The sequence below is a fragment of the Oryctolagus cuniculus genome, chromosome 3 (assembly GCF_051225735.1).
Source record: "Oryctolagus cuniculus isolate XC-2025 breed Fujian yellow rabbit chromosome 3, ASM5122573v1, whole genome shotgun sequence".
Lineage (NCBI taxonomy): Eukaryota > Metazoa > Chordata > Mammalia > Lagomorpha > Leporidae > Oryctolagus > Oryctolagus cuniculus.
The window spans coordinates 6,885,633-6,910,772 of record NC_142869.1 but is presented as its reverse complement, the minus strand read 5'-3'; the positions used below and the strand labels follow the sequence as shown (position 1 = coordinate 6,910,772).

General features: G+C 53.8%; 1 protein-coding gene across 4 annotated transcripts in view; it reads left to right on the top strand.

Annotated features, from left to right (window-relative positions):
• EIF4E2 (eukaryotic translation initiation factor 4E family member 2) overlaps positions 1-25,140 on the top strand; it is a 30,082-nt gene that overhangs the window by 2,341 nt on the left and 2,601 nt on the right. The window contains exons 2-7 of one of the 4 annotated variants that reach the window (XM_089329723.1): positions 3,959-4,073; positions 6,862-6,996; positions 9,791-9,895; positions 13,408-13,560; positions 13,647-13,783; positions 23,018-23,179. In XM_089329723.1, coding sequence (XP_089185849.1) covers positions 3,959-4,073; positions 6,862-6,996; positions 9,791-9,895; positions 13,408-13,560; positions 13,647-13,783; positions 23,018-23,179 — 807 coding nt within the window. Of the gene's footprint in view, positions 1-3,958; positions 4,074-6,861; positions 6,997-9,790; positions 9,896-13,407; positions 13,561-13,646; positions 13,784-15,430; positions 15,687-19,723; positions 19,803-23,017; positions 23,180-25,140 lie in introns of those variants that run through there. The other 3 variants (XM_051834204.3, XM_051834203.3, XM_051834205.3) reach the window with 3 other exon arrangements.

Sequence of the window (25,140 nt, the reverse complement as noted above, 5' to 3'; positions counted from 1 at the left end):
AACCACCTAATTAGGCACGCACTGCTTTGATTTTAGAGATCCATTCATTAAGCAGATGTTCATTTAATCCTCTGTCTGATGCTAGAGATAGAAAGATGCATTAGATCAAGTTCCTGCCCGCAAGGAGTCGGTCTTGCTGGGAGTGTGAGGAGGTATCTGGGCAGCAGCTCGGTGAGCTAGCTACGGTGTCCCTCGGTCTGGACAGCCTCAGAGAGGCCAGCTGCCCACCTGAGTCTGTGGAGCGCTGACTTTTCAGCCTGGGTTGTATTTGGCTTAAATCCAGCTTCTAGCTGAGAAGAGTCACTGCTGAAAGTAGGTTGTAAAAGATTGGCTTCGAGTGTGAGCTCAGAGGGCAGAGTGGTTGGTTAGCTCCACCCTGGAGAAATGGAAGCCCTGCGTGAAGTCCACAGGCCTTGTCCATGGTGGCAGAAGGTGGCCTGGGGGTCATAGTTACATTGTTTCTTCTCTGACACTATTTTCTTTCTTTTTTTTTTTTTTTCTCTTTTAAAGATTTATTTATTTATTTGAAAGGCGGAGTTAGAGAAAAAGAGGGAGAGACAGAAATCTTCCATCCTCTTGTTCACTCCCCAGTGGCTGCAATGGCCGGAGCTGGGCTAATCCAAAGCCAGGAGCCAGGAGCTTCTTCCAGGTCTCCCACGTGGGTGCAGGGGCCCAAGCACTTGGACCCTCCTCCGCGGCTCTCCCGGGAGCATTAGCAGGAACCAGCACAGATGTGGAATGCTGGCGCGGCAGGCGGCAGCTTCACTTGCTGGTCCACTGACAGTATTTTGTATTACTCTCCCTGTTTCCTGATAGCGAGTAGTAGCAGAACCATGAACGAGAGGAGCTGGTACGCTTTTCCTGGGGCTAGAAAAAAGGGGAGGTGCTGAGCCCCTGTTCAACTGCGGGCTGAAGGAGGAAGCCTGGCAGCTGACGAGAGAAGACCGAGAAGACCGTGGTGGCGTCCCTGGGGTGTGCCCTAGAGAAGAGCCTTGGGAGCCGTCTTGGGCCTGAGCAGTAGAAAGACACACGAGATGTTCTTGGCACAGAACTGACCGCGAGAAGAGGAAGGGGGAAGTGGGCGGCACCCAGGGCTCTCAGACTCCAGCCTGAAGCAGACAGCGCTCTCAGTTCTTCCCTGAGACGCCCACCTGCTCTGTCAGGTGTGTGCTTTAAACTTGGCCTGCTTACAAACTGGCCGTGACCGCTGTGACCGTATAGCCAGGACAAGTGCAGACGTTGCTGTGGGACGTCCAGAAGAGGCGAGCCTGACTTAGCCTAACCTGGGAGGCCTTCAGAAGTGTTCAAAAGAGATGGCCTCGGGCTGCGTGCTGAAGGCCAAGGTAACTAGAGGGAGAAGGGCTTCTTGGAGAGACCGCGTGATGGACGTGGAGGGGTGAGTTTGGGGAACTGCGATTGCGTTGATGCAGCTGGACTACAGGAGCTACTGGGACCAGGCAGGAGGTGAAGTTGAGAGGACGGGACAGAGCAGGGCTGCACCAGGCTGAGGCACACCTGGGTCTGCTCACCTGGGTCCCTGGGGACGTGACTTGGGTAGCTGATAGACAGTAGATGCTTGGTACGTAGTGGTCGTTTTTACTCTGTGTAGCTCTCTGTGGGCGGACTCTCTTTTGAAGAGGAAACCGAACCAACTCCTAAGTTTACTAAAGGGAGAGGGTGTATGTGAGTGCAGATAATGGTCTCCCAGCAGTGCAGTGAGGCTGACCTGGGCCGGAGCGACGGTAGCAATAGCCGCACAGTCAAACTCCCCTCACCCTTCCTTGGTGCGTCCTGCTGGCTTTCTCTGCTTTTGCTCCTTGTCTGAGTCCCTCATGGCTCTGCCTGAATGGGGTCCATCTGGCTGCTGCAGCTCCTGAATCTGTCATCTCTCCTTGCAGATGAAATGCTGAGCGAGGGATCTACTCATGTTCTTTCTAGCAAGGCCCTGACATAGGTTATTGGCCAGGCTGGAATGCCCTTTAGTCTGGTAACCTTCCTGGCCGCGTCTCGGCCGAGGTGGAAATGGGGCGTGGACACCTGCGTGTGTCCACAACAAAGACTAAAATGGGCAGAGCGGGTGCCCAAACACATGTCTGTCTCATCCATTCTAATATTTTCCTAAATTTTCATTCATTTAGAGCAGCATGGGGGCAGGCAGGAGGATCGTCTGTCTGCTGGTTCACTCCCCCAAATGCCAGAAGCAGCCAGACCTGGCATAGGCTGAACCAGAAGCCTAGAACTCCCATCAGGTCTCCCATGTGGGGGGCAGGGACCCAAGTACTTGCGGCGTCACCTGCTGCCTTGCTAGGTGCACGTTAGCGGGAATGTGGCTCGGAACGGCGGGGGGGCGGGGCTTGGACCCAGGTGCTCTGATGATGTGGAATGGGTGCTTCATGGGTGCTAGGTGCTTGAGATTCATGGGCAAAAACCGAGCCACAAATAGAAAATATTCCACAGCATGTTTCTGTATCTGTGTAGCATGTACCTAAGTTATAATTGGGCATTTCTGGTCTCTTTCTTGAGAATTGCCTAATCCCATTTGTCTGTGTATATAATCATGCGTCCAAAAGAGGATTTGGAATAGGACCCATGATGAGTTAGAGGCCCAGCTCGGCAATAAACGACATTCTCCCTGCTCTGTGGCCGCACCTTCCTTTTATTTTCTCTGGATCTGGTGCACTTTATTTTTTTTTTTTTTATTTTTTTTTTATTTTTTTGACAGGCAGAGTGGACAGTGAGAGAGAGAGACAGAGAGAGAAAGGTCTTCCCTTGCCGTTGGTTCACCCTCCAATGGCCGCCGCGGCCAGCGCGCTGCGGCCGGCACACCGCGCTGATCCGATGGCAGGAGCCAGGAGCCAGGTGCTTTTCCTGGTCTCCCATGGGGTGCAGGGCCCAAGCACCTGGGCCATCCTCCACTGCACTCCCTGGCCACAGCAGAGGGCTGGCCTGGAAGAGGGGCAACCGGGACAGAATCCGGTGCCCCGACCGGGACTAGAACCCGGTGTGCCGGCGCCGCTAGGCGGAGGATTAGCCTAGTGAGCCGCGGCGCCGGCCTGGTGCACTTTAGGTGTACCTGAAAGTCTTGGTTTCACCACTCCTGAGAGGTGGCCCTTACAACAGGTCAGACTCCGTGCTGTGAAGCGAGAACACTCGAATTTGTTGTTTCAGGCATTTATTTTTCCCTTTACTCTGACGCTCACTCGGCATCTTCTTGGCTGTGTGTTAGGGCCGCATCTTCTGGCCCTTACGTGTTGGTCATCCTGAGATGAAGTGAGACACTGCTGCGCGGAACCCTCCATCTAGTGGAGCGAGCGCACTGGCCTCCAGGCTGAGGGGGCGTGTGCGGACGCACCGTGTGGGCGTGCAGGCTGCAGGGCTGGGAGTGTCAGCCAGCCGCACTTGCGTTTCTTTACCTCTGTCCTGAAGGGCAGGCATCAGGGGTGAGAGGCAGCTGAAACAGAGGTAAGGACAGAGGTTAGCCAGATGTGCACTCAGAAGGACCATGCTGGTGATGGTGACGACACAGAGGGTAGAGGGAGCGAAGACTGGGGTGAGGGCATTCACAGAGAAGAGGCCTGAACCTGCGCATGGCAGTGCGGAGGGATGGGGAAAAGGGGCAGTCTGTGGGTAAGTTTCCAGCTTCCATCTGAAATGCCAAAGCAGTGGTCTAGTCAGAAATTCTGCTCATTCCTGGTGCAGAAAGCAACCCCTAGAACTGTTTCCGTTACTCCCTTTAAGCGCTCTTTGTGGCTTGTTAGAACGCAGAGCGCGCTTCCTGGGGGTCACAGCTCATTCTTGTTCCACCTTCCTGGTTTGCCTGCGCACTCCCTTGTCCCTCTCACCTCGCAGGGCTCTCGGGGCTGTACCCTGAGTGAGTTCAGCGTGGCTGCGGTAGCTGGCTTGGTAGGGAAGCAAGAGTCAGCCTAGTTGTGAATGGCGGTGTTTGCTTTCCCTTCAGCCTGAAAGACGATGACAGCGGGGACCACGATCAAAATGAAGAAAACAGCACACAGAAAGATGGTGAGAAGGAAAAAGCCGAGCGCGAGAAGAGCCAGGGCGGCAGCAAGAGGAAGGTGGGTGACGCCGCCAGACGCGGCTTCCTGCGTGCTGCAGGCTGCGTCTGGGAGGGGCAGGTGAACTTAACAGCACCCTGTGTTGGGATACCTGCTTTTGTTCTCATGAAAGGATTGTAGAGGCCTGGGGGCTCATTTTGGGGTTAGCATTTCTTGGTTGACATAGGATCTTAGGTGTCGCCTTCTCCTGGCCTGGGAGTTAACAAGGCCATTGGCTGCTTCATGGTCCTGCACAGCCCGTGAAAGTTTGACCCCTGCAGTCAGTGATGGTCTATGTTGACATTTCACTTGCAAAAGAGAAAATGCAGAGAATGACAGATGGATCCGTTTTTTTTCCTTGAAATAAAAAGTAGTCACTAATTCATTTATTCTGCATTATTGAGTTCCCTCCGAGGGGTAGCATTTTATGCTAGGTGCTGAGAAGACACAAACGTGAATTAGACTGTGGGTCAAGGAACTTTCATTTCTTTTTAATAAGATGTGTTTATTTGAAAGGCAAAGTCGCAGAGAGATGGGGGTAGAAGGGGTGGGAGAAGAGAGGTCTTCCGTCCACTGGTTCACTCCCCAAATAGTGACAGCAGCCAGGCCTGAGCTAGGCTGGAGCCAGGAGCCAGGAGCTTCCTCCGGGTCTCCCATGTGGGTACAGGGGCCTAAACACTTGGGCCACCCTCCACCACGTTTTCAGGCCAACAGTGGAGTAGCTGGATCAACAGTGGAGTAGCCAGGACTCAAACCGCTACCCGTGTGAGATGCCGGAGTTGCAGGCAGCAGCTTTACCCCCCGTGCCACAGTGCTGCACCGCTTGTTTTTAAAAAAAGATTTATTTTTATTATTTATTTTAAAGGCAGAGTTACAGAAAGAGGGAGAGTCAGAGAAAGAGAGATCTTCCATCTGCTGGTTCCCTCCCCAAATGGCCGCAATGCAGGAGCTTCTTCCAGGTCTCCCACGTGGGCTCAGGGACCCAAACACTTGGGCCATCCTCTACTACTTTCCCAAGCACATTAGCAGGGAGCTGGATTGGAAGAGGAGCAGCCAGGACTTGAATCAGCATCCGTATGGGATACCGGCGCGGCAGGCAGCGGCCTTTCCTGCTATGCCACAACAGTGGCCCCAGAACTTGCGTTCATTTATTTACTTTTGCTTTTTGTTTTGTTTTGTTTTTTAGGAAGAGAGAGGCAAACTAACAAACTAATTCACTCCTCAAGTGCCTAGAACAACTGGAGTGGTGCCAGCAGCTAGGAACTCGGGCCAGGGCTCCTAACTGGGTGGCAGGAGCCCAGTCCCTTGGGCCTTCACTGCTGCTTCCCAGGGTCCCTGTTAGCAGGAACCTGTAGTCAGGAGCTGCGTCTCAACCCAGGCACTTGGGCGTGGGCTGTAATCATCTGAACTGCCAGGATAAACACCCGCCCCAGGGCTCACGTTTGATATGAGCATTGCTTGCTTGCTTTTTTTTTATTTCAAAAAAATTTTTTTAATAGAAAACTTTTATTTAGTAAATACAAATTCTGAAAGTATAACTTTTGGATTCTAGCAGCGGTTCTTCCCCCGCATAACCACCCTCTCACCCGCAAACCATCCCATCTCGTACTCCCTCTCCCATCCCATTCTTCATTAAGATTCGATATGAGCATTTCTAATAGTGGCTGACACTTAACTGAGCTCCTCCTCAGTGCTAGGCTCTAGCTAGGCCTCTGATGTCCTGCCAGCAGCCCTGTGGAGTGGTGGCGGTTTTCCTCATTTTGCAAGTAAGAAGCTGAGATACAGGGGTCAACGCTGTGGCTTGGCGTCTTAAAGCCCCTGCCTGCAGCACCGGTGCTCCAGTACCTCCCAGCCCCACTGTCGACCCAGCTCCCTGCTAAAGCGCCTGGGAAAGCAGCAGAGGATGGCCCCAGTGCCTGGGACCCTGCACCCACCTGGGAGACATGGAAGAAACTGCTGGCTTCTGGCTTCAGCCTGGCTCAGTCCTGGCTGTTGTAGCCATTTGGGAGTGAATCAGTGGGTGGAAGATCCTATCTCTCTCTCTCTCTCTCTCTCTCTCCCCCTCCCTCTCCCCCCTCCCCCTTCCTCCCTCCCTCATTCTCTCTGTCTTTCAAATAAATAAATCTGAAAAAAAAGCAACAGGTGAGGTACTAACAGGTAAAGCATCTTGCCACTAATAAGTGATAAAGAGCGTCATAGAAGAAGCAGTGCTAGACTGGACATAGGTTAAGATAAGATGCAAGGCCGGCGCCGCGGCTCAACAGGCTAATCCTCTGCCTTGCGGCGCCAGCACACCGGGTTCTAGTCCCGGTCAGGGCGCCGGATTCTCTCCCGGTTGCCCCTCTTCCAGGCCAGCTCTCTGCTGTGGCCAGGGAGTGCAGTGGAGGATGGCCCAAGTGCTTGTGCCCTGCACCCCATGGGAGACCAGGAGAAGCACCTGGCTCCTGGCTTCGGATCAGCGAGATGCGCCGGCCGCAGCGCGCTGGCCGCGGCAGCCATTGGAGGGTGAACCAACGGCAAAGGAAGACCTTTCTTTGTCTCTCTCTCTCTCTCACTGTGCACTCTGCCTGTCAAAAACAAACAAAAAGATAAGATGCAAACAGATAGCTGTGAGATGAGGTAGAAAGTCACAGAAGCCACCCCAGCAGTGCGGGGCGGAGAGTGGGAGCTCACTGTGTAAGCAGGCGCCTGGGCGTGTGCTCGTGCTTGGTGTTTTGTCCTCTCCGCTGTGGAAGCGGTGAGGGTGTGCTGTGAAGTCTCTGACTCGGAGCATGTGGCAGACCAGGGCTGACAGACCTCTGCTCCCCAGGCTGTTGTCCCTGGACCGGCAGAGCACCCCCTGCAATACAACTACACGTTCTGGTACTCCAGGAGGACCCCGGGCCGCCCCACCAGCTCCCAGAGCTACGAACAGAACATCAAACAGATCGGCACCTTCGCCTCTGTGAGTACCTAGTGGGCCAGGGCGGGCCTCGGCGTCCGCTCGGCCGTGCCCGTCGCGCTGGGTGCTCGCCCTCTTGGTGACCCGTGTAAGGTGCTGCTTTCTAACTCGCTGACCGAGCCCCCAGCGGCAGATGTGTTCCCTCTGAGATGTCGTATTTGACATCCAGAGTTAGTAGGTGGTATTGATCAGAAAGGCATAACAGAAAAGTACAGTTTTATCTTTCTGTCTTTTAAGTACGTATTTATTGAGTCCTTAGGACATGCAGAGTGTCCTGTGGTCGTTACACGTGGTGTCCATCTTCGTAGAGTTGCATGGTAAAGTCAGAAGCAAAGTTTCAAGTTTCCTTTGTATTTAAGAACCTCTCATTAGGGTTTTGGCCACAACTTTTCCTTTGTTTTAAAAAGAAAATGAAACCTCCGGTCACTGCTTCTGTGGGTGCCATCGGCACAGAAGGCCCAGGCTTCGTCTCATCCCCCTCCTGGGTGACAAGACTTGTGTGTCCCAGGAAGCTGACCGCAGCTGACACCAGGCGTGTTCGGCCAGGGTCCGTATGTGCTGCTGTGTGCCGTGCACTCCCTCTCTGGGCAGAGTCAAGTGCAGGATTTGTCGCTTTCTGGAAATGACTGAGGCATTTATCTTGAAGGAGAGCACTGCCATAGGCAGTAACCATTGCAGTGAACTGGTGAAGAGAGGGTAGCAGCCACAGGCGTTTCACCTGTGTGGTTTTCTTCATTTTGCTGCCCCATGAGGTCAGTTTTACAAATGAGGAACCTGAGGCGGGGCCTCCATGTCTAAAGTCTCAGATCAGCCGTAATTCGCTTGGGCTAGTTAGGGAGCCAGGCTTGGTTGTCAGCTTCCAAAGCCCTTACCATGCACCAGAATACAAAACAGGCACCATGCACGAGCTGTTTGTGATATTTCAGAGAAAGCCTGCATTTATTAATGAGAAGGCTGTTCAGGCCAACCAAATGAGATCCCCGCCTTGGGCTGAAATTCTGCCAAGTTGGCCTTGTAGTGCTGTGGGTCTCACACTAAGCAGGTGATCTGATTACCAGTTAAATATGGACATCTGATGTTCGATCAGTGGAAAATAAATGTAGTCGGCATGTCACCAGCATTTTTAAAACTGGAGCCGCCTTGGAGGAGGTGGGTTTGAGATTGAATTTAAAGAATCTGAACAGGTGACGAGAAGAAAATTCTAACTTTGGAAATACACACTTCTAACATTCCGGAATGCATTACAGAAGTTTTAATTGCCTGAACAACAGTGAACTAAAAATAAAAAAGAAACAAATTTTGATTTCCTGTTCTGTGGGAATGATAGAACACGAAAATGACATTCATTCATTGTGTTCTGAGTGACTGTTAACCGCTTGAGGAATCAGAGACGAGACTGGACTGAGAAGTACATTTTCATTAAGAACCCTGTTAAATTATTTTAGAATAAATATAAATATGTCCAACATTCTCATTTCTCTCTTGTAAAAAAAAAAAAAAAAACCCAGGGCCGGTGCCGCGGCTCACTAGGCTAATCCTCCGCCTTGCGGCGCCGGCACACCGGGTTCTAGTCCCGGTTGGGGCGCCAGATTCTGTCCCGGTTGCCCCTCTTCCAGGCCAGCTCTCTGCTGTGGCCAGGGAGTGCAGTGGAGGATGGCCCAAGTGCTTGGGCCCTGCACCCCATGGGAGACCAGGATAAGTACCTGGCTCCTGCCTTTGGATCAGCGCGGTGCGCTGGCCGCGGCAGCCATTGGAGGGTGAACCAACGGCAAAGGAAGACCTTTCTCTCTGTTTCTCTCTCACTGTCCACTCTGTCAAAAAAAAAAAAAAAAAAAAAAAAAAAAACATGAATTTACCCAATTTGTACATGGAGGGTGTTATGGTCTTTCCTTTAAGCTCATATGTTAAACTGGGAGATTGATCAGGCACGCCTTCCTGGGTGAACACTTCTTCAGGACTCACTGGAAGTGTGACCGAGTGCTTGGATCTGCTGTTGTGTTATTAAGCGCATTAGGAAATGGCTCATTATATTCAATTGCCCGCAGAGAAGTAATTACATTGTGAAATGTGTTGTCAGATACAAAGTAGTATTTCCCAGTGGTCCTTGGTTCTAATCTTTGACAACATTTTGACATTCTTGAAGCCAGCATGACTAAGCAAGCAGTATCCTGAAACAGCAGAGGACTAGGAGGGGTTACAGGCTCTCATCTACTCTGATGCTGGGTTCCGTGGGCCGGATCAAGGCCTGAAGCCGCCTTTTCAGTGATAAAATGAAAAATAGTAGTTGAGATAGTTTCTGATCTCTTTATTGGACTATAAGCATTTATTTGATTTCAGGTAGGACTTTCGAAAGAAATCTCTCTCTGTCTGCCTTTCAAATACATAATTTTTTTTTTAAATCTTTGATCAAACAGTGATTTGGTTCTGAAAAGACGCATTCAGGCTGAGGCCTGACTGCTTCAGGGGTGTCCACTGTGCCTTAAACTGGCCCCCTTGCCAGTGTGAGGCGTCTCCTGCAGCTGCAGTGGAAGAATGCAGACCACTGAGGCCCCGTTTCTCACCCAAGGAGTTAGTTTTTCTGTTGCCAATGTTTTGGTTTTTACAAATGCAACTATCTGCTAGCTTTTCCTCTAATGTGCCTTCCTTTCTACACAGGCCCTAAATGAAAGTGTATCCTTTGAAAAGAATCAGAGGCAAAGTGTCTTCATGGTCCTGTTGTGCAGTAAACCTGCAGCCTTGAATACAGTCAGAGAAAGAAAAGATACATCTTTTGTTCTCTGGGGTCCTCTCTCTGCAGGTGGAGCAGTTCTGGAGGTTTTACAGCCACATGGTGCGACCCGGGGACCTGACGGGCCACAGTGACTTCCATCTCTTCAAAGAAGGAATTAAACCCATGTGGGAGGTGAGGACTGCGGGCCTCGCCCTGCTTTTCTGAGCAAGTTTATTTTTCCTTTGTTTTCCCCCTACCACAGTTAGAAGTATCTTCAGGTCTTTTCCCAAAGCTGCGTTACAGTTAGCTGGATCCTGGGAGCCTGCGCAGGCGCCACTGCTTATCTGTGGGTTGGTACAGGGAGGTTTGTAACGATTGTTGCCGCTCTAAAATGGTGTTTTAACACTGTGTTACCCTTAGTCCCATTAAACTCACTTGTTTGTGTGTAGTATTTTTACATAGTATACGTGTGACCCTGGAGTCCTGGAGCTGAGCTCGGTGACCTCCGTAGAGCACCTGTGGGCTGCGCTCCGGTGGGAGGCATCTTTTCTGATGCCAGGGCGTTGTTGCAGAAGGCAGCGCCCACCGCCCTCAGGCCCACTGCAGTCGTGCGCGGTCCACTGCTCCCAGGACCTTACCCCAAGTTAGATATCATCGTCACCTCCAAGGGCAGAGAGCCTGCCGTTGGCCTCTCCCTGCCTCCCGTCACGGTGCACAGGGGTGCTCTCCAGTGCCCACTGCCCCGTCCCCTGCCTCCCTGGCTCAGCTGGCTGTTTCCTGGTGGCGCCAGCTGTCCTAGTCCTCCAGAGCGCACTTGGCCTCTGTCAACAGCTACGATCGTCATGCTGTGTATCAGAAGCTTTCTTGTGTGTTGCCCTTGCTGCACAGCATCTGTGTAGAGATCGGGGCTTCCTGTGTGTGTGCTTGGTACACAGTGACCCTCAGTAAACTTGGAGCAAATGCAGTAATAAATGATTTGTTTGGAATCTGGTGTCAGTTCATTTTGATTACTAAAATAGTTCCTATGAAAGGTTCCTTAAAGGGTCTGTTGAGCCACTTTTTGTAATGGCTTACAAAAGAGTACTTCAGAAAGTTCATGGAAAAATGGAATTAAAAGTTTGTGGGGCAGGCGTTGTGGTGCAGTGGGTGAAGTCACCCCTTGGGATGCTCACATCTCATTGAGTGCTGGCTCTGGCTGCTGCACTTCCAAACTAGCTTCCTGTGGTGCATCCTGGGAGGCAGCAGGTGACGGCGTAGGTGCTTGGGCCCTACCACCCACATGAGAGAGCTGAGTGGCTGCGGCCTGGCCTGTCCATGGCTGTTGCGGCCATTTGGGAAATGACCAGCAGGTGGAAGCTTTGTCTGTCGCTTCTTTCTTGCTTTCTTTCTTTCTTTCTTTTAAGATTTTATTTATTATTTATTTGAGAGCTAGAGTTATAAACAGTGAGAGGGAGCGGCAGAGAGAAAGGTCTTTCATCTGCTGGTTCACTCCCCAAATGGCCGCAGTAGCTGGAGCTGGGCTGATCTGAAGCCAGCAGCCAGGAGCTTCTTCCAGATCTCCCATGCGGGTGCAGGGGCCCAAGGACTTGGGCCATCCTCTACTGCTTTCCCAGGCCACAGCAGAGAGCTGGATCAGAAGAGGAGCAGCTGGGACTAGAACCAGTGCCCATATGGGATGCCAGCACCGGAGGCGGAGGGTTAACCCATGCCACGATGCCAGCCCCTGTCGCCTTGCCTTTCAATAGATAAAAATAAACATTTTTTAAAAACAGGTAAGTTTGGGAGCCAACATTGTAGCAGTGGTTAAGCTGCTGCTTGCAATGCCAGCATTCCATGTCGGAGTGCCAGTTCGAGTCCTGGCTACTCTACTTCCTGTCCAGCTCCCTGTTGTTGCATCTGGGGAGGAGGCAGCAATGGATGGCCCAGTTACTTGAGCCCCTGCCACCCATATGGTAGAACCAGATGGAGTTCTTGAACCCTGGGTCCAGCCTGGCCCAGCTTCAGCTATAGCAGCAGTTTAGGGTATGCACCAACTGATAGAAGATTTTTTTTTTTTTAAAGCTGGGAGCTTCCTCCAGGTCTCCCACTTGCGTGCAGGGGCCCAAGCACTTGGGTCGTCTTCACTGCTTTCCCAGGCCCATCAGCAAGGAGCTGGATTAGACGTGGAACGGACGGGTCTTGCCCATATGGGATGCCGGTGCCGCAGGCGGAGGATTAACCTAGTGAGCCATGGTGCCAGCCCCTGTGAAGTTTTTTTTTGTTTGTTTGTTTTTTGTTTTTTTAATATTTATTTGAGAGAGAGGAAGGGAAGAGATCTTCCACCCACTGGTTCAGTCCCCAAATGGTTGCAGCTGTCAGAGCACCATTCCCTCGTCCAAAACATTTTAACCTCCATGGTTGCTGTCTTCATAATATGCATTGTCTGTGAAGTGGTGTTTTTTTTTTTTTTTTTTTTTTTTTTTGACAGAGTTATGGACAGTGAGAGAGAGAGACAGAGGTCTTCCTTCCGCAGGTTTACCCCCTAAATGGCCGCTACAGCCGGCGCTGCGCCAATCCGAAGCCAGGAGCCAGGTGCTTCCTCCTGGTCTCCCATGTGGGTGCAGGGCCCAAGCACTTGGGCCGTTCTCCACTGCACTCCTGGGAAGAGGAGCAACTGGGATTAGAACCCAGCGCCCATATGGGATGCTGGCGCCACAGGCGGAGGATTAACCTAGTGAGCCACAGCACCAGCCCCAGTGAAGTGTTTTTTTGAAAAAAGATTTATTTATTTGAGAGAGAGGAAGGGAAGAGATCTTCCATCACTGGTTCAGTCCCCAAATGGTTGCAGCTGTCAGAGCTGGGCAAAGCCAAAGCCAGGGCCAGGAATTCCACCAGGGTCGCCACCAAGGATAGCAAGGGCACAAGTACTTGGGCAATTCTCTAGTGCCTTCCCAAGTACATTAGCAGGAAGCTGGATTAGAAGCATAGCAGCTGGGACTCAAACCCAGCACTCTGAAATGGGGTCTGAGTCATGGACCTGGCATTGCTGGCAGTGACTGAACTCCCTGCACCACAGTGCCGACCCCCCATGAGCTTTCTGAGGACCCTCTTCTGCATGGATTTCAAGTTTTTGGGAACCAAAATAAACTTCTGTTTGTTTGTTTGTTTGTTTTTTTAAGATTTATTTATTTGAAAGAGTTACACAGAGAGAGGAGAGGCAGAGAGAGAGAGAGAGAGAGGTCTTCCATCCGATGGTTCACTCCCCAATTGGCCACAACAACCAGAGCTGAGCCAGTCTGAAGCCAGGAGCCAAGAGCTTCTTCCGAGTCTCCCACAGGGGTGCAGGGCCCCAAGGACTTGGCTGTCTTCTGCTTTCCCAGGCCACAGCAGAGAGCTGGATCGGAAATGGAGCAGCCGGATATCAAATCGGCGCCCATATGGGATGCCGGTGCTCAAGGTCAGGGCATTAACCCGCTGTGTCACAGCGCCGGCCCCAAACTCTCAGTTTTCATTCCATTTTCCATGAAGCTTTTGGAGTACGCTCACATTGTTTGTTTGTTTTTTTTTTCCCCATTCTGTCTCTCTAGTCCTACCACTGTTTTTCTCTTATGAAGTTGAGAATTGAAAAATGACAACATGTGTTGGTTTTCTAGGGATTCTTGGCTTTTTACTGTAAAAGAAAACTGTGAAGCCATAGTTTAACCTTAACACTTTCTGTCTTTCAGGATGACGCAAATAAAAATGGTGGCAAGTGGATTATTCGGCTGCGGAAAGGCTTGGCCTCCCGTTGCTGGGAGAATCTCATCCTGGCCATGCTGGGGGAACAGTTCATGGTTGGGGAGGAGATCTGTGGGGCTGTGGTCTCTGTCCGCTTCCAGGTAAGCCCCCGTGTCGGGCTCCTGTGACACCTTTTTTCTCCTCACCACCCCTGGTTTGGTTTGATGATCCTCCGTCCTTCCCATAGGAGGACATTATTTCAATATGGAATAAGACTGCCAGCGACCAAGCCACCACCGCCCGCATCCGGGACACGCTTCGGCGAGTGCTTAACCTACCTCCCAACACCATTATGGAATACAAAACTCACACCGACAGCATCAAGTACGTGTTGGGGGGGTTGGGGGGCCCAGGTCCCTGAGCTTAGCCCAGGTAGCTCTGTAGTTGGGCCCGGAGGCATGTGGTTGTGCAGGAGACTGGCTTGTGGAGGAGGGACAGACCAGGCTCCCCAAGGCTTCTGGCCAGCTTTACAGCTCTTGGTCGGCGAGGCTCCCTGGCCACCTAACCTGCAGGTGCTCTGGAGCAGAGAGAGTCCTTCAGCAGAATCCCAGTTGCACTGGCTGGGCTTGCTTTGTTTCTGCAGGCTGTCCCGTCTTTGCTACACTAACAGTATCCTAAAATGAAAGACAGCGCTTCTCTTTCTGGCTGTTTTTTAAGACAATTTCTCTGAGCAGAAGTCCTCTTCCCTGCCACCCCTCACCCCACTTCTGCATGTCTTTTTAACCTGTTAGCTTCAGTCTGTTTTCTCTTCCTGGGAAATTGACTGCTTCCCGGAACGACGACTCCATTCCCTGCTGTGTGCAGCTGAAGTCCGAGGAAGCAAGGGTCAAAGGGCAGCGTGAAGGCTGCAGGGAAGGGTTGCTCTGCTGTGGCCCCAGCCCCAGGGGAATGGAGCTCTCTGTCCTTAGGGAATCAGTGGCCAGGCTTCTCCTTCTGTGGCTGAGGGTCAGAAGTGAGCCGGGTCTTAGGGAACAGGTGTGGGGCGTGGCTGAAAGCTGGAGGAGAGGGAGCTGGCTCGCAGTCAGGGCGCTTCGTTCTCTCCCTTGGCCCCCGGCAGCTGTGCCTTTGGCAAGTCTCTCTGCAACTCGGCTTCAATTCCCCCAGCTGTAAAATGGGCAGAGTAATAGTTACCTTCCAAGGCTGTTGTGAGGCTGACGGAGTCTGTACCTGAGGGTCCTCAGATGGGCAGTGGTCTTACAGGGCCAGGTGTTATTGTCGTCGTCGCCATCATCATCATCCCGTTCTTAGCAGGGACAAGTGGAGTGCCCAGTGCTCTTGTTCTGCGGTAGCACAGACCCTGTGAACCTCTTTCCTGTGCATTCGCAGGTAGCGCGGGGGTGGAGCTGGCTCAGACTAGCCGAGCGTCAGTTTTAACTGGGCACACTGCCATGAGCGTTGTTCCCTAAGCCAGTGGCTGGGAGTGACTCACTGGAGCCCCCAAGAGTTACGAGCCAGCGTGGCCCTGGTGCTTGCCTTAGCAGTCCTGTGTCTGCACTGTTTTTCTGTAGTAAACACGTCTTACTCTGTGTTCTGGGTGGAAGTAGTTGTCTGCCCTCCAGCCAGGTTCAGTCCAGGCTGGAGAGATTGATACTTTTTTCTAGGACTCTATTTTCAAGGTCCCCAAAAATCGCCTCCCCCCCAGAGCCTGCTTTTCGCCTGGATAGGAAAGGGAAAGCTGAATTTGTCATGAACTCTCCCCTCTCCTCTGTTCTCCCTTTCTAATACCCCAAAGCAGTGTGTCCTGACTTGTAGAAACCTGTGTGCAAGTCCTTCCAGGATTAGGAGAGCTGTGGACTTGGGCCCAGTCTGCTAGAGACTGGTCTCTTCTCGCTGCTTGTCAGAGGCCCACCTCTGGTACTCCAGCCCGTAGCTGTAGGGGCCAGACGACCCTCCTTGAGACCAGATGTCACTTCCCCTTGCATCTCCCTCTCTTTCCCCTCCAAATGAGCCAACCTTTTGCACTTCCACTAGAATGCCAGGCAGGCTGGGCCCCCAAAGGCTCCTTTTTCAAAACTTCTGGAAGCCGCGGTTGAACGTGCCATGACCTCTCTGGATGGCACCGTCATTGAAGCTGGCGTCATCGGAGTCTCTTGTTCTGTTGGCCTGCTGCCTGGAAGATCCTTCTGTCCTGGACAAGAGGAGTTGGAAGAGCATTTGTGTTTTAAGGACAGGCTGACGCGGAGCAGCCACGACACAGCTGAGATCTCTAATAAATGGTGCTAAACTAGCTTGTCTCGCGCTCTTGCTCTTTATGGTGCACTGAAGACGTGGCCTCGCACTGCCTGCTGCCATAGCAAAGGAAGGCCCAGACTTCTCCGCGGAAGGCATCCTGGGAGTCCGCAGGCCCGCTGTATCGTGCCCTGGGGTGTGTTGGTCCAGGACCGCTGAGGTCTGGCCTAATGAGGTGACATCTAGCTCTCAGAATAAGGCCCCATTTTCGGATTGTTCTGATGGAGCCCGCCGGTGACCAGAACAGAGGGAGTGATAGTGGATTCAGCCCGGAAGTCTGTTAAGGTCGGAAAGGGGGATCTTCGGCCTCTGCTTCGCTGGCTTGCATTCGCCTTTACTTCAGAGAAGTCTCTTGCCTGGACGCAGCGGCCTGCTCCTGTCTGTGTGGCTGTGCGCGTATAGCTTCTGGCTTGGTGCTGATGGGGTTTTCTCACTGGTGCCAGTGCTGCCTGAGCCACCAGCTCTTGGCCAGCCTTTTCCCTCCCGCTTTCCTTCAGAGCTGGGGCATCTTCCTCTTTGAGCTAACCCTGCCTGCAGACCGCAGAGGGTTAGCCCTTCTCTGCCCCCAGCACATCCGGATCTGGGCAGGGCGGTGTTTTCCTCCAGTCCCGGCAGCCCGCGTGTGCTCCTGGCTTTGGCTCACACGCACTGCCGCTCAGCCTGTGGCCTGCATGGAGTTTCCGCCAGCCTGGTCTTACTTGAGGCTTTCTGAGGAGTCACCCCCAAAACAGAAGACAGTGATCGTTTCTGCAGATGCTGGGTCGCTGCCGGAGGCTCTGGGACAGTGGCTGAGGGTGCAAGGGTGCCTTTCCCGGAGTGGCAGTTCCACACCTGACACCCCATCTTCTCCTGGTCTAGGGTCCCACAGGGCACACACTGCAGCTAGTGCCCTGTACTCAACATTCTGGGGTGCTTTTGTCATTGTCTCTGTTTCCTGCATAACAGATTGGTTGAAGTACTGAGCAAATGGGAGATTGGTAGGAATCTGGAAAGGCGCAGGCTCTGTTTTGACTGTCAAAATTGCCTTCCCTGGCCCATTCCCCCTTTGCCTTCCAGTGTCATGTTCCATGCATTGACCTTGAGTTCAGCCGTATTGTAGCTGCTCCTAGGGATGAGCTTGATGTCACCCTGCAGAGTGAGAGAAAGCACCGAGCTGACTGAGGCCCACATGAGAGCCAGGGTCAGAAGGGCTCCTCGTGGCTCTTCCACAGCCCCAGGGCACATCAGCGGCTGGGACTCGGGATCCCAGGGACAGTGAAGGGGGACAGCTGTATTGGCGTTCCCCCTGAGCTGCTGCCAGTGGCAAGAGGATGTGGAGGAGTGGCCTCTGTTCTTGGTCGGGGTCAAGCGTCCCTGACTGCAGCTGCCTGGGTTTTGGTCCAGTTTCCAGGGTCCTCCTTTGCCTGTTGGATTTCAGCCCTCCTCCAGTCATACCGCTGGTGGCCTTTTCCTGGGGTGCGCCTAGGTGAGCTGTGGGACCCTCATGCCCCCCAGAAGGGGGCCTTGAGCTGCTTTGCCGCAGCAGGCTTCTGCCTGCCTTAACCACCCACAGTTCACTCCCGAGACATGAGAAAATGATTAAATTGGGTTTGTGCATAGGCCACGGCCCCTTTCAGTGAGGCCAGTTTGTGGTTGTGCTTTCAAAGGCCTGGGCCTTGTAGGCATCAGGTGATGCGTCGTAGCCTGCTCTGATGGGAAGTTTCAGGGCACAGCCAGAGTCGGAAGGCCAGCAGCACAAAGCTGGGCTCAGAGCCGTATCAGACAGCGCTGTCTTGTGTGAAGAGCTCCTCTGGGGATGGTCCCCTGGACTCCCCGTGTGTTTCTGGCCCCGAGTGGAGAGGGGGTGACAGAGCCAGCTTCCCGTAGTGGCTGTGGTACCGGGGAAACCCAGCTCCAGGAGAACTGCGGGCAGGTGACGTCACTACTCCTGTATTCTAGAGGAGCGAAGGTCAAGTCACGGATTGCCCTTTGCCACACCCAGAGACCACTGTCCTCCAACGCTGGGTGTCCATGGACGGGCAAGGACCAGACCTCCCCTGCTCCTGGGCCCTCCAGCGCGGTGCCTGCCTGTCCTTGGGACACGTCCCGCCACACTGACGTTCAAGTGGGCAGGAGGCCGAGCTCACCCCCAGGTGTGGCGGGCTGAGGGCAAGGCTGTGACCCTTGCAGGCTTTGGGTGGGGGTGGAGTGGGTACAGAATGACATAGGTGTGAGATACCTGCTTTTTAGGTAAGTGAGGTGGGACAGGAGTGGTCCTGAAAGGGCCCTTTGTGACCCATTTGGATCTTCGGGGTTCCCTGTAGACTGTATTAACTTCAGTAATTTTTTCCTTTTTTAAATACTTAAGTCACATGACACTCTACACTTTGGTCTTTCTTTGCCTTTGAAAGAAGAAAGTGTTAATGTTCTGTAATGTCCCAGGGATGCGGGGTAGAAAAACAGCTGGAATCTTCATCCCTAGCCCTAGGCAGTGGGTGTGCCTCTTAGCCACGCTGCTGGCCTGTGTGAATAGGCGGGAACGTATCAAGGGCTGTGGCCGGCTGTTTAACGTCCACCGAGTTATGCGAGGAAACACAGACCCTCCACGCTGAGGTTTCACAGTGAAAATACCTGTGCAGCCACAGAGGGCTCGGCAAGGAGCGCGCAAGTCCCTGTTTCCTCAGGTCCTCGACACAGCTCTGTTCGGGCGGTGTAGGTGTAGGCCCTTCTGGAACCAAAGGGGAAATGAGATGAACCTTAGACACAGCCGTGTCGTTTCCTGTTGACACGTACATTGTTTAAAATAGGGTTTAAATCCTGTCAGGAGGAGCGAGGGGTTGCCCGGGGTCATCGGCCACGTGCGGGATCTGGCTAGCCCTTGGCTGCTCTTGGCCTGAAGAGGGAAGCTGCCTTCTGACGTCACTGTGAACTCCTAGAGCCCATCGCGTCACCGTCTTTGCAGAAGGGGGCTGTGGAAGACGCCTTGGTCTGGAAGGTGACAGAGACCGGCACGGTTGCAGGGCAGCTGTGCGTTTTTCTCCCAGCTCACTTAGCGTATGCTCTGGGGGAACCAGCGACTGCCCATCTGTTCTAAGAGGTGGATCATTGACTTGGAGAAGAGGGATGTGCTCCTAGAAGAATGGACCGGTGGTGCCAGTGTCTGTGTGTGTTTCCTCTTGAACACAGAAAAGCCACGTGTAGAAGGAAGCCTGGCCATGAAGTGTATTTCAGTGAGCTAATAGTAAATGTGTCACCAGTGACACTGTATTATCACCCTGGATACATGTCACCAAATTAAGCCAAGAATTGGAATAAATGATGGTGCTCTATGTAATTCCCAGGGAACTCTGGGGCTGAGAAGTAGCTTGGGCAAAAAGGATATGAGCCATCTGAAGAAGCTGGAGTCGGGGTGGACTTCAGAAGCGCAGGGGATCGCTGCCCTGGTCCTCACCCTGCAGCGCCCCGGGGCCTGCCGTCTGTGGGGCGCCGCCGCGGCTGCCCGTTCCCCTCCCGCGCACGTCGCTCGTCCCTGCCGAACACCAGGCTCTAAGCTGAGTTGTTCAGCATTAACATTGTAGTGAGCATTGTTCCTGGGAATTCTGAACTGCTGTGTCCTACACAGCTTACACTTTAAGGTAATAATTACGTGGCGTCTTCAGAAACGAGGAACCGAAGCGTCCAGTCTCTGAGTTTAGGATGAGAAGGCTGGAAAAGCAAAAGCAGAGGAAACGGTAGTTTGCTCTTTAGACATCACATCTTCAGATACCGCATGCGGAACGCTGGCTGCTCGGCTCTGTCCTCGGGTGAGGCCTGTGAGGAGGCTTCTCTCCCACCAGCTGCTCCCAGGGACCCCGGGGAGAGCAGGCCGTGCTGTGGGCCTTCGCTGCAGCAAACACGACGGTTCCCTGACAGCCGAGCTTCGGCTCTGACCCGGCGCGCCCCCAGCCTCCTGTGCTCCTCTCAGCCCGAGGGCTCCGGAAGTGGGAAGTGGGGGTATCGTGTCTCTCTCTGTTTGATCTGAATGTGCTGTTGTGTTTTTTGTCTCTGGTTTGCCAGGGCCTGGGAGGAGTTTCATGGCCTGGTGAACAGCAGCGGCCGCTGATCGGACGCTTCCCCTCTGTCTCTCACACTCAGGGTAGGGCCTTGTCTATCTTCTCTGTACCCCCGTGGCATACCTCTCCACTGTAGGACCCCTCTTCCCAAGGGGTGCGCCTTCCCATGTACCCCGCTCTGGCCCAGCGTGGAGCCCCAGAGAAAAGCACCGAGTCGCACACCCTGGGTCACGTGTCTCCTCGTGCGCCCTCGTGGTGCCTCTGCGCTCCCATGTGGAAAACAAGGCGCCACAGGCCAGAGCTGTCTGAGTGCTCGCCCGGGCTCACTCCACGGCAGGCCACAGGTGTGGCTTCTCCTCACACGGGGCCAGGGCTGCGCCGTCTGCCCGGGCAGGTCCTCGGGGCCCGGGGGTTAGGGGAGCGGTGATGCCTCTTGTCTGGTGGGCGGCTGTCAGGTCTGAGGAAGCAGGGGTGTCAGCGATGATGGTGAATGGGGTGGAGTTCGGGGCCCTGGAAGGGACAGTTGCAGGCTGTTCCGTCACCAGGCCGTCACATGGTCACTGGCAGGAAGGAGCTTTTGTGTCCTGGTTAGGAGCGTGGAGTCCAGGACTGCCCCTGGCAGAGGGGGTTGGGCACACTTGTTGGAAATGAGAGGGGCAGGTGAAAGACCAGGGCCTGCTCCCCGAGGGTGTTTGTGCAGTGGGGGCGGAGCACCTCACCGCTGCAGGACTCCCCGTGCCCACAAAGTGGGGAGGGCTCTCAGAGGGAGGGCAGCATCGCTGGACCAGGAAGTGATGACCCTGTGCGGACGGAGGCGGGCGGCTGGCGTCAGGGCCCCGGGTTCCTAAAGAGGAGCAGCCACAGAGCCCGGCCACACGCGTGCAGCCCAGCGCTTTCTCTTTAGCGGTTTGATTTCATTATTATAGATTCATTTTCAGATGGTAATCCAGATTTTAAAAGTGGCCATCTCAAGAGGCTTCTCCCCTTAGAGTGTGGGTAACGCAGGATTCCCGGATTCCAGGAAACCTGGGGTCTGCTCTGGTAGTGGAGAAGTGATCGATTTGTAAGGAAGTGTTTGAAACGAAACACTTAGGTCTTCAGAGGCCGCAGGCTGTAATGGAACTGCTTTAATAATCTTATTTTTAATTGTTTCTAGGGTCCCCCCCTGGCTTTTTAAGTATTCTTAAAATCGGGGTGTTCACAGTGAGTGTGCAGAGAAGGGTTCTAGCATCCTTTCATTGGCAGCGTTTGCTTCTTCATGGCCATCAAGTGATACCTTTAAAAACAGAGGGCGTCCTGGGTTCCCAGGGAAAACAGTCTCTCTAGTGGAAGCAAGCAACCCAAGAACAGAGACCGAGAGTGGCCCTCCCCGAGCAGGCCAGCTCCCCCAGGAAGAGTACGGGAATGGCGCTGGGAAGTCACATCTGCGCAGTCGCCACTGTGTAGTCTCGGATCTGCAGTGAGGGCGGAGGAGGGGTGCTCTGTGGTCTGAGGGCTCGTGGAGCCCAGGCTTGGGAGTCCGTGAGGAGTTTGAGTTTCAGCAGGAGGCGAGCCGCCGGGGAGAGGACGGCCCGGCCCACTGCACTGCTGGGCCCTGGCTCGCAGAGGGCTGCAGTGCTCGGCCTGTGCCGGCCCCTGCCGGCCTCTGGCACTTTCGCCTTCTCCCCCTTCCAAGTGGATCATGATCTGTGAGGAAATTTGGTAGAAAAACTGCTATTTCAATCAAGAGTGCTCTTTGAACTGTGGCTCTGGCATAGCCGTGGCGGGAGGATTCTGGTCACTTAGGGATCTGGGCCAGCCCGCACAGGAGAGAGGTCTCAGATCTCGTGCTATGGGGGAGTGCAGGTGGTCACTCAGTGGAAGATGCAGATTGAGATTCGCTCCACTGACTCTCAGAGGGTTTGCAGTTGACAGAACGGAAGCCAGACTGACCTATGGTGGCCAGCTGAGAGCCAGCGAACGTTCCGAGGACCACGGGCACTGCCGCTGGGAGCCGCTGGGAGCGCCCCTCGGAGCCACTGCGTGGGGCAGAGCCTCAGGCCAGGCTTCCCCTCAGATGACTGCCAGCTTTCACTTGAGGACCCAGAATCTCCATGGTGCCCTGCTGGTCACCAGCACGGTGGCCGGCCACCCCCACCTAGGGCAGGAGTTCTACCCCTCTGTCGTCACCCTCAGGAGTTCCCCCTGCCCTCACTTGTGGAGTCCAGAGTTGGCACTGGTCCATTTCTGTGGAAGCTTGAAGGCGGGCACTGAGGCACAGTGGAAGCTGACGCGGGGTCCTTAGGACACCGGGGGTGTGAAGTGGGAGCCGGCGACCTCTGAGACCTCGTCGTCAGGACCAAGGCGCGCCCCCTTCCAGCACTGTGGGGCTGTGGCTCCTGTGCCGCACGGCCAGAGGGCTCGCCTCGGAAGCTCCCTGTGGACTCTCGTTAGTTTACTTTTAAAAGACAAGAAGCCTGTTTAAAATATGCATATATATATCTTGTTGTCTCAGCCACTTCCTGTGTTCTCTCCTCCCTGTCCCTGGTCTCTGGGTGAAGACGTGATAGAATATTTGTTCCCCGCTGGTCTGAGGCGAACACACTGCTCACTGCGTTTGGCACTGAGCCATTCCCAACCCCCCCCCCCTTTTTTTGTTTTTAAGATTTGTCTATTTGAAAGGTAGAGTGACAGAAGAGGGAGGAACAGAAAGATCTTCCATCTGCAGGTTCACTCTCCATAGGGCTGTAATGGCCTGAGCTGCGCCAGACTGAAGCCAGGAGCCTGGAACTCCATCCCGGTATCCCATGTGGGTGGCAGGGTCCCAAGCACTTGGGCCATGCTCCTCTGCCTTTCCAGGTGCATTAGCAGGGAGTTGGATTGGAAGTCGAACAGCCGGGACTCAAAGTGGCACTCTGATACGGAATGCCGGTGTCACAGGCTGCGGCTTAACCACGGCGTCGCAACCTCAACCCCAACCCCAACCCACTTACTTTAAAAATGGTGACCCAAAGCCACAGGGCCTCACTGGCAGGAGCAGCCCCGTCCCCACCCCACTTTGTTGCTCTCTGTTTTCCTGTCCGGTCTGGGGCAGTCTCAGCTGGTTCTCCTGGCTCTTCTGTTCTCCTCCATTTTACAGTTGGGTCTTAGAGCAGTGAGACGCCTTAGGTTTTCTGACTATAGAGAGATCTGTAATAAGAGGAAAAAGGTAAATAATGAATACCTGAATGGAACAGTGTGATGGAATTTTTCCATTCAGCTGCCACAGAGAATTCCTCCCAGAGATGACATGAGCTGCTAATGGCTATGACTCTTGCAGATTCTCTCAGCACCATGGAGCCAGTAAGGACTGGGTTCAGATGCTGTCCTGCTCCAGGAGTAGACGGCTGCCCCGCTGGAGTCTGACTGCCATCCCACGCCCTGCCTTTCTCGTCGCCCCTCTACTGACACGTCTTGCTCTCGGCGTGGGCACAGAGCAAGAGTAAGACGAGTGCCTTCTGGGATGCAGGCACAGCCCTAAGCTCATTGTCCTGCGGGGCGCTCAGAAATGGCACCCGGGGTGCTTACCTTCTCTGTTAACGCTAGGCGTGTGCTTTGTCCTCTGCTGGCTACTTGTGGCACCACAGAGCGGCCTGTCTTGCTGGAAGGATGTGTTTTATGCTGTTCACCTTTTACAAAGATGGTCACCCCATTAGCTTTGTGGTCAGCCTTCAGCTCTTGGGGTGAGAACCATTGGAATGCTCAGGGGCCTCGTGGGCATGCATGTCGGTTATGAAATATTAGTGGGGCCGGCGCCGCGGCTCACTAGACTAATCCTCCGCCTGTGGCGCTGGCACACCGGGTTCTAGTCCCAGTCGGGGCGCCGGATTCTGTCCCGGTTGCCCCTCTTCCAGTCCAGCTCTCTGCTGTGGCCAAGGAGTGCAGTGGAGGATGGCCCAAGTGCTTGTGCCCTGCACCCCATGGGAGACCAGGAGAAGCACCTGGCTGCTGCCTTCAGATCAGCATGGGGCGCTGGCCACAGCGGCCATTGAGGGGTGAACCAACGGAAAAAGGAAGACCTTTCTCTCTGTCTATCTCTCTCACTGTCCACTCTGCCTGTCAAAAAAGAAAAGAAAAGAAAAAAGAAATATTAGTGGCCTTCTGAGGTGGTGACATCAGCTCTTTCCAGCCTGAGTCCCCCGACCCCAGCTCCAGTTTCCCTCCCGGTGTACATGGCACCAGCCAGGCGCTCGGGGGGTTAGGAGCTGTTAGTAGCGACCGTCGGCAGTGCTGCTGGGCAGCCTGAGCCTCTGTCGTCACAGCTTGTTTACTCTAGACCAATTCAATACTCCCGGTTAATTGTAACGGTCTTGAAATGGGCTTGTTGAAGCCATTGCTTCTAGCATGTCCCTTTAAAGTGGAAGAGAAACAGTGACTCCAGAGTCCAGGTCAGTGAGAATCTCTGTGTCCAAATTGTTGACAAATGCAGGTCTGGACGCTGGCCAGGGCAGCAGCTAGGGTGGCATTTCAAGCCCCTGCGTGGGACAGGCATTTGACAGTCATTAAGCCATTGCTGGGACTGCCATACCCTACGTCTGGGTGGCTGGGTCTGACCCTGGCTTCACTCCTGACTCAGCTTCCTACTAATGCGGACCCTGGGAGGCCACAGGCAGTGACTGAAGTCCTTTGTGGGAGACAGGATTGAGTTCCAGGCTCCTGCCTTTAGCCTGCCCATTCATTTGATGAATAAGCCAGCAGACAGATGTACGATCTCTGTCTCTCCCTCTAAATAAGTAAATGAATACATTTTTAAAAAAGTAAATCAGTAAGTAGTGTTTTGTTTCTAAACAAAGCCCACTGCCAGCGCTGCGATTTTGAGACTCTGTGGTGAGGTGAGCTGCCAGCACACACTTGGATTTCTGGTGTGGGACGGGAAGGTCCCTAGTGGGTGGCCTAGCCTAAGGGGGCAGTAGGGATGTACCTGGCCCAGCACACGTGCATGCCCTTGCAAACCAGAGCCAGTTTCTTGAGTGCAGGGCACTCCTGGGATCGCCTGTCCTTTGATAAGCACCTCCGAGTGTTAAACTGAGAATTCTGTCCATTTGCTAACTTGGTTGGTTAGTTGGGTTTTTGTTTCTGTAATCTGTTTGCATGATTGATTTTTTGTCAGGTGTGCGGTGGGGTAGAGGGAGACCGTCCTCCTCACCTGACCCCACCCGCCCAGTTCCACTGCGCCTGCGCCCTTGCCTCGGGTGACGGCTGCTACCCGTTTCTTGCGCAGCCTCTCAGTTTCTTAACCTGTGTACACGCAGCTATGAGCAGAGAGCCTGTTCCCCCGCCCTCCCCCTACCATGAGCAGTAGCCTCGTGCCCACGCGTGTCCTGCCCCGGGGCGTGTCACTTAGCTCGGCCATCTTTCCACGTCAGGAGCCAGCGCCCCTGTTTATTTTCCCAGCTGCCCAGG